Genomic DNA, 9073 nt, shown 5'->3' on the forward strand with positions numbered 1-9073 from the left:
ATTTATGATGCAAACAGTAAGTCTCTCCCTTATCGGAACAGTTCATGGAATATGAGGAAATGAAAACACCAAAGGGCAGAACAGGAAAAAAATGACAGGTTTTGAGATAAGCACTCAATTCCTTACACTGTAATTTGGCATTTGCTCCCTCGTTGTACTTCTGTATATGGTCGATAAAAAACAAAGAACAAGGCATGCATAATAGTTTTATAATGCACATTGATCAAGGAAACCACTTATTTAAAAAATCCCATATGGTCCCTTTCTGCTAGGTTTTCACTCGTGGACTATTCCTCATATCTAACTTGGACACTATATTCATCCTGTTCAGGGTCAGTTTCCCAAAAGGATGTTATGTTTCTAAGGTGAACCTGGGCCCAGCTCTGCTTGAGGGAACTCATCTGGCTTTCTAACATTGCCAACTACTGAGATGTTACATAGCTCCAACCACTTTTTACTGCATATTATCATCAATCATTTCATTCACAGTTAAATATCTTTCTGATCTTGTCTGCTAGCTAACAATTTGAACCTCGTACCCCAGAGAGATGGTTATATAGCCAATATTATTCCTTTTCATTCTTCCAAATTAAAATGTCCTCTCCCATTGTCGTATATGGTCCTTTCGATCTTACCACAGCATGTCGACCCCCAGAGTTCCATGCTGCCTACAACCCATTGGCCTACCTACACTCCAGTCTTGGAGCATGGGACTAGTCCGTGTCCACAGACAACACATTGCTGTTTGGAAATGGGATTACCTTAAATGCCAATACAAGTGACAAACTCTTAAGAAATGTAACTATTTCCAATACATTAATGTAGATCAATGCAGGGCTCGGTTTATTATAAGAAAATGACACAGCCAGAGAGACGGAAGTGTTTTCTTTAAGGTGAGTGCTGCTGTCTACTTGGCCACACTTCTTACTATGTAAAAAATATAGGATGAAGAAAAGACATTAATGAAACTAAACACGAGTCATGTCTGTATGTTGCCTTTCCTGTTAAAAAAGTGTAGCGATGTGTACAACTAATCAGCTGTCTCACTGCTCAAAATGTGTTGGAAGGTGGCAGATTAGATTAATTTACAGATTTACAATTATATACTGCATTTGTCACACGAATAGATGGAAACAAAATAGAAAAGATTAATCCGCTTGAATTTTTTTTTAACACTTCTGCAGAACCAATGCTATGTTAATTCTCTTGGGAAAAAAAGAGACAGTGTAACCCCAAAAAAGTGTTCTGGAGACCAATAAAAGTCTTGGGTTCAAGTTGTACTGTTTTTTTCTGGTGGCGGAGGCAGACTTTATAAACCAAACATGGGACTGAGTATGGTGGCGGTAGAAGTGGGGTGTCTCCCTGTAGCACCTCCTGGTGCCGGGGCTCTAGTCAATGTACTGGGAGAGCCAGCGGAAGCCCTCGCCGTAACCCTGCCTCTTCAGCACGCTGCACATGAACACCTCCAGTGGTCTCGTGTTCAGCTCCTTCATGGGAATGTTGCCCTGGAGACCAGACAACCATTGTCAGGGAACCACATCATTAAAATGTATGGTTATTCTAAGCAGCTGTGGGGCTCCGTTTGTTTTGTTCTTCTGTTCTAAAAACCTTAACTACATCAGAGGTGGCCTTTCAACAGGATATTGCTTTGGTTAATGGTGGGGCCAGGAGCCGACAGGGTGAAACTGTAGGCCCTAGTTATAGCCATGTCTTGTCCCTATGAGCACATATAGACCCTTGAATGGATGAGGGTTTGTATAATTCTGAAAACAGGTGCACTGTTATTTGTTGTAGAGTTCAGTAGTTCTACTGGGAGGAGAAGTGGGTGGCACAGTAGTATCAGAAGATGTGTGTTCGTGCAGGGATCTCCTTACCTTGCCTGTTGTCTGACCATATAATCCAAACATCTCACGTAGTTTCTCCTCACTGACGGCTTCTGTTTTGTCAATCTTGTTGCCGAGGACCAGGATAGGCACGTTTCCAATGGTCTCATCTGTCATTAGAGCCTGCGTGGATCACAGGACGGAAATGTCTGGTTAGTTATCACAATAGTCCACTAAACATCTTCGACATTATCTACCTGTGAAATGGCAAGGCATGCCTTCATTGCAACTGAAAATTGTATATTTTTATTTTTACCCCTTTATTCTCCCCTATTTTGTGATATCCAAATTGGTAGTTGCAGTCTTGTTCCATCGCTGCAACTCCTGGTCAGACTCGGTAGAGGCGAAGGTCGAGAGCCGTGCGTCCTCCGAAACACAACCCTGCCAAGCCACACTGCTCGCTTAACCCGGAAGCCAGCTGCACCAATGTGTTGGATGAAACACTGTACAACAGGTGACTGAAGTCAGCTTGCAACTCGTTAGAGTGCGATGGGACAAGGAAATCCGGCTGGCCAAACCCTCCCCTCACATGGACGACGCTGGGCCAATTGTGCGCTGCATCATTGGTCTCCCGATCACGGCCGGCTGTAACACAGCCTGAGATCAAACCCGGGGCTGTAGTGACGCATCAAGAACTGCAATGCAGTGCCTTAGACCGCTGCGCCACTCGGGAGGCCCCTCAACTGACTAACTTTTAGCAGATATCATGAGGGTTCATGAGACTTTAGGAATGGTAAAGAAACCATTCTTTCATCAAGCATATAAAGAAATGAGTATGAAACAAATTAACTGCTTATGAAAAGGCCATCTTTTCATAGAACATCTTTGGCATGGTTTAAGTTGAAATGTGTTCAGTCCTATCCATCTTATGAGGTTTTTCCAATGTGGTTGTAAATCAATGACACTCACATCAAGTTCTGTTTTGGACTCTGGCAATCTAGGGATGTCGATGCAATCCACAAGGAAGACGATGCCGTTGATGGCGGGGAGGTAGTTTTTCCACACTCTGCGGGCTTTGTGAACATTACGCACAAAATAAAAGAGATTAGTGCAGTTTTTCTGGGATACACAAATTAACTAATCAATTCTCTCTCACACACGGGCAGTCGGGCACACATACCTTGTGCATGGCCTCCAAGGTCAAAGGTGGTGAAGGTCATGCCAGCGATTGTCAGTTCTTCCGAGGCTGGTGGGTAAAATGGGTCATGTTTACATTGGGAAACTACTAGACAAGCTCAGTCAATTGAGTAACCATCAAATAGCGCTGCCTTTTATGAACAGAGAGGATGATCCATACTTCACTTGATTGTCAAACCATTAGGTCTGTCAAGAAGCAGGATTGAAAAATGATAAAAACGTGACTATAAAATATCTACTCACTTGGATGTAAAGTTGGCACATGCTGTCCCAATCTGTCATCTTTGAGCATGTGCAGTAGCGTCGTCTTGCCAGCATTGTCCAGTCCAAGAAATACTAACTTGCCCGATTTCTTGTACAGTCCTAAAATGTCATTTAAATGTGTTTCTGAACATTTTTTGTACATTGAAAACAAAGAAGCTGTGACTTTATCACCTTGTCCTTTTGAGACCTGTTGTCTGTCCTTTGCCTAACAATGTATTCACAATTAAACCAAATCTTTGGAAAGTCTAAGAAATAAATCTTCTCACCAACAAAAGAAGTCAAAGTTGAAAGTATCAAGTTAAAACAGGTGTGCATAAAATATAGTGAACCAGACTTTTTATCTGAGATTCAAAATACACTGCTGACCTGCACTACCACACACAAACATTATACCTAGAGCCCTGGATGAATGCCTGTCTTTTCTGAGTCAGCTCTTAGGCCTCGTCATCATCATTACGCAACACCAAGAGAACCTCAGCAGTACCTGTTTAACAAGGTAAGCAGGAGTGCCACCACACCTCTCTGAGATAAGAGCTAGCAAGTGTCACAGAAACTAGAGAGGGCTCTAGAGGGAGGCTAAAGGGAGTGGTAGCAGCAGCCTGAAGTGAGCTTGTTTGTGTTTCACTGTAGCTAGGCAGTGGGCACACGTTGTAAAACAACACATAGGCCTAGTCCCAGACTACTCAAATCACCAGCTACCATGTTCAACCACAAGAGGGACCATATGGATTTCTAGGAACGACAGACAGCACCACACTTGTTGTCAGTCTTTACAACAAGTGGTAATTAGGAAATACGAAAAATAAAAGTTATCAGTACAGAGTAACTTGAGATCCAGCTTCCTATTCAAGCCATTCAGACACCAGACAGTATTGAAAGTGGAATAGGTGATGTTTACATGGTACTTACCTAGAAACTGCAATACGCTACTGAAACCACTATAAATCCAATCAAATATGAAGGACATATCCGGAGCTGGTGAATCCTGTAAGAAAGCAAGAACAGAAGTGATGAACAGGCATGCAAGTACAGCACATGACAAAACGATTGACTGATTACTTGGCTCTGTAAACTTCCTTTGACACATGCACAAAAAAACATTAGGCCTAGTAGAAGCTGTTTCCTAAATCTCAAAGAGGGAGATGATGTAATCAGCCACAAAGACAGCGATCCTGAGTGGCGCAGCGGTCTAAGACACTGCATAGCAGTGCTAAAGGCATCACTCCAGACCCGGGTTCGATCCTGGGCTTGTATCACAACCAACCGTGATCCGGAGTCCCATAGGGCGGCGCACAATTGGCCTCGCGTCGTTCGGGTTAGGTGAGGGTTTCACCATGTAGGCCATCATTGTAAATAAGAATTTGTTCTTAACTGACTTGCCTAGTTAAATTAAAGGTTACATTTTAAAAAATCTATTAAAAATCCAACAGTGGATTTTAAATATTAATTATTTATCCCCGGATTCCAAAACTGTTGATAATCATCAATCCATATTACAAGTCTAAGAGTTGGCTACGTCAACCAGCAGAAGTATCAGTGACACAGGCAAAGTAACAAGACACGATTAGGATAGTATATTTGACTTTCCAAAGATAAACTAACAATTAACCAAGAGTCTACGACCTAGAAGACAATACAATCCCTGCTATCAGAGTTCAGCCTGAAGAACATGGTACATGTTGCACAGTTGCAAGGAGAGAGGCCCTCCTATCTGAAGGATTTAGCCACACGTGATAAGAACCATGACAATAATTGGCTCTCCTCAGGAAGTATCATCTTGTTCCAGTCGGATTAATTGGACAGAAGTACATGCAGTTCAGACCAATCTTCACACTGTCTCTTTCCTAACAGCCAAAACGTGTGTTCCTGAACATAGCCTTAACAACACTGACTCAGAGCATGCTGAAGTGGACCATGGGTCTTAGTTGGGATAATCCCAACCCCCACCAGATTTTGTTTGCCAAACTTTATCTTATTGTACTTTCCATGACAAAAGAACAAAGATTTCTGCATAGCACATCCGTAAAAACTGTTTGACTAAACAAACCAATGACCATCTAAAAGTCCTCTAAAATAAGTTTGTCCTCTAAAATAAACTGCAATTCACACTCAAAAGGTCAGTTACCCTTGAATATCTTATTCCCTTTCCTATTTTTCACTGCAACAAATGAAACGTGCTCTAACATCTACACATAAACGCTTCCTTCAGTGAGCACTGAGCAGGAGAAAATATATCTGGGGGAGAAAAAAAGAAAGAAACGTGGCTGGCTGAGGAGGCTATTTTCCACCGCAATTCCACGACACCAAGACTTTTGTCTCAGCACTCAGACTCAACTCTCTCCCTAGCTAGTGTGGCACCACAATGTGCCAGGTAGGCTGGCCAACCTGTGGCTCTAGTTACACAACATGCAAACAGCTCCAGGGCTAAAGTATAAGGGAGTTAAAGGTCAAGACCATGCAAATAGCTTCTACACCTGCATTGTTGCTGTTTGGGGTTTTAGGCTGGGTTTCTGTACAGCACTTTGAGATATCAGCTGATGTAAGAAGGGCTATATAAATACATTTGATTTGAAATACAGCTGAACTAGGCTACACGTCAGCAGGAGCTCTCCTCCTGGCTGGCTCCCTGTGTGTGACGTGATCCAGCAGAAGATGCTGGTCTAACAGTGTAGCCAGCAGATATAGGCTAGTGGAGATGTATCATCTAGCTATCAAAGCAAGATAACAGAGCCCTACTCTGAACAGTTACCTTGATTACTTTAAGCTGGCGACCATACCATTCTGATTTTAAAGACTACTGTAGTCACCCTGCATAGAGATACAATATATTTAGTATTCTATTGTGTTTTAAAAAACTGGAATCCTTAAGTCCTACTATTTCTTCTCAAGCAAGGGGTGAGGCCGATGACAAAGGACACCATCAAGCCAACTCCTTGAATGGCACACTCCAACCTATTTATATGTACATTACTGTATTACATGTGATATTGTTTTTCAACAGGAAAAGTTTTTAAAAAATAGCTAGAGTGTACCTCTAATGGTGAAACAGCCATGTAGGTTTGCGATATTAAAACAAAGAAGCTGCAAACAATGAACAAACACTGTTTTATCCCACTTGGACATCACTGCACACGCGATAGGTGAGCCCAATATCTATTTCAAAATGTTTTTTGCCCTGCTGCACGGCACTCATCAGCTTGGGGGGGGGGTCTATGCTGACATATGGAATTGCTTTAAAATGATCCTACCATGGATCACTTGGCTATTTGATATTTGACTTAGAATTTTAGGACCCCTTTAGGTATCCCCCATAAAAAAAATATAAAATATTGATTTTGGACTTTACTACTATAGCCCATAGAAATGCATTTAATAACACATTCATAAATAGCCAAAAAGACAGTCAAATGTTTTATCATAAGGAATAGGGTTTTCAAGTGTCTGTCCTATATCTAGGAGATATAAGAAAGCTCATGGAGTAAATAAATATATATGACAGATATTTAACCCATTTTTGGGGGTAGGCACAAAACTACTTTATTTATTTAATTTTTATTTCACCTTTATTTAACCAGATAGGCTAGTTGAGAACAAGTTCTCATTTACAACTGCGACCTGGCCAAGATAAAGCAAAGCAGTGCGACACAAACAACAACAGAGTTACACATGGAGTAAAACAAACATACAGTCAATAACACAATAAGGAACAAAATCTATATACAGTGTGTGAAAATGAGGTAAGATTAGGAAGGAAAGGCAATAAATAGGCCGTAGTGGCAAAGTCATTACAATTTAGCAATTAAACACAAGTGATAGATGTGCAGAAGATTAATGTGCAAGTAGAGATACTGGGTTGCAAATGTATATTAGCGAGCAGAATAGTGTCCAACTAATTCACCAACTACACCCCCATACACTTTTTTACCTAGTACCAGTTACCTTCAGACGATTCCTGTGACACTCACAGAACCAAACGGAGAGAACCTCCCCTTTCCACAGTGGGGTCACATTAGTCTGCCCAAACGGTTCCGATGCTACAAACAGGTTGGCACCTCGGCGGTACCAACTTCAGCCGAGTACCATGGGGCCAAACCGTTCGGACGCTACAGACGTTTTCATGAGAAGACAGACTGTCGGGATGTTTCATGGTCTGACAGCTGTATCTCAGCCACCTAACACTGCAAATGCAGAAAGCCACCATAGGCAGAAGCGGTGGATCTCTAGCTTAAACTGGCAGATTTTGATAGTATTTTTTACATCAATAGAGTCTAGGGGGTTAAATAATGTTCTACTTAATTATTTTAATTCCTCTGAACATCACAGTCCTTTATGTCATTGATCAATATAAACCCAACAATAATATTTAATGCAACCGTTTTCTACAGTTTGGACGAATGATTACACCCCAGACTCCCTGACAGATCTAAATGCCAGCCCAGCTGGCTCGTGTTCTCACCTTGTTGCTCGAGCCTCTCAAATTGAAGGATTTGAATTATAAAACGGAAGCAAACTACAGGTTCTGACAGCTCGCTATAATTTACATACACTGATCAATCAAGTCACCGTTTTCTAGACCTAGTAGAAGTTGAGGTGAGAGCAGATAGCTAAAAAATAGCTGCTATAAATGGGGGAAAGGTAATGTTACTGGGATTAAATTCAGTGTAGTCCGTATCAAACTAATCTGAAACATTTAACATTGGCAGGAATTGGAAGACAAAGGACAGTCACATAGCGGAAAACCTGGTAATAAACATGTATTTGACTGATTTAGCTATTTATAATCAGCGAGCAGAAGTGTCCAACTAATGCAAGAATTCACCAACTCACACACAAACAATGTGGATTATGTCTCCGACACCTATCGATTTAGATTTTTTTTTACTACAAATAAAAACAATTTGAGCTCGAAATGGTGGCTGTCCGTAACATTGAATTTTAATTTACGATGCAAAACCGTTATGATTAATAATATAGTTATGACGACTATATCCAGCTGGCTAACTAACATTTGATAGCCAAGCTAGCTAAAGGATAGCGAGCTGTGAGTCACAAATTGTACCTTTAGCTGGCAGCGAGAATATGTTTTGTTGTTCACAATTGTTGTAGCTTGCTAGTTTGCTAACTAACATTAAAATCTAGCTACAGTAGCGTTGACATAGTTACACAGGTAAATTGCTATTAGCTAAATTAGTGCATCTGAATTCATAGATACGTGTCAGTTTCATAGATAACTAAGTTATAGTAGCATCGAGTTAATTGCAAACATAAGGAAGCGCTAGGTGTATTGACAGTAAAGCTGTTTGTTACAGCTAGAGAACATAGCAATATAAAAATGCACATACAAATGGGCCTACTTTAAGGTTACCACATTACATGTCAAAGTAACTTGAAATTGTTCATTAGCTACCGTCGGCAATTTGATTGAGGGTTCCTGACCGACTAACTCACGTTAGCATATACCGTTAGCTAGCTATCCGCGCTAGCCTTAATACCGAACGTTCAAATACACTTTCGCAAACCCAATATTTGAAATAATTTATGCTTACACTTACCCGTTATCTAAGTGTAGATCAATTGAGGAAATATGTTTGCTCTTAGAATCATGAAAATTTGCTTTACGGTCAAATGAGAGCACGCAATTCACGTCTTCTTCTCCACCTTCGCGTTATGTTACAGAGCCACGACACAGCAATGCAACCTGTGTCCAATAACTCTCCAGGCCCAGGCATAGCCGCTTCCTGTTTATGTTTCACAATCATCTTTCCGGTAGGGGAACATAAATGTGAACC

At 41.1% G+C, this 9073-nt stretch overlaps 1 protein-coding gene across 1 annotated transcript; it reads right to left on the bottom strand.

Moving 5' to 3' along the window:
• Positions 1-818: 818 nt before the first annotated feature.
• On the bottom strand, positions 819-8951 carry sar1a (SAR1 gene homolog A (S. cerevisiae)). The gene is given in 7 exon segments (NM_001160665.2): positions 819-1505; positions 1875-2006; positions 2793-2896; positions 3004-3069; positions 3264-3383; positions 4194-4269; positions 8837-8951. Coding segments are annotated over 6 exon segments (597 nt in total). The 5' UTR covers positions 4252-4269; positions 8837-8951; the 3' UTR covers positions 819-1388.
• Between the last annotated feature and the right edge of the window lie 122 nt (positions 8952-9073).

Source organism: Oncorhynchus mykiss, chromosome 10, assembly GCF_057628025.1.
Source record: "Oncorhynchus mykiss isolate SJ-2025 chromosome 10, ASM5762802v1, whole genome shotgun sequence".
Taxonomy (NCBI): Eukaryota; Metazoa; Chordata; class Actinopteri; order Salmoniformes; family Salmonidae; genus Oncorhynchus; species Oncorhynchus mykiss.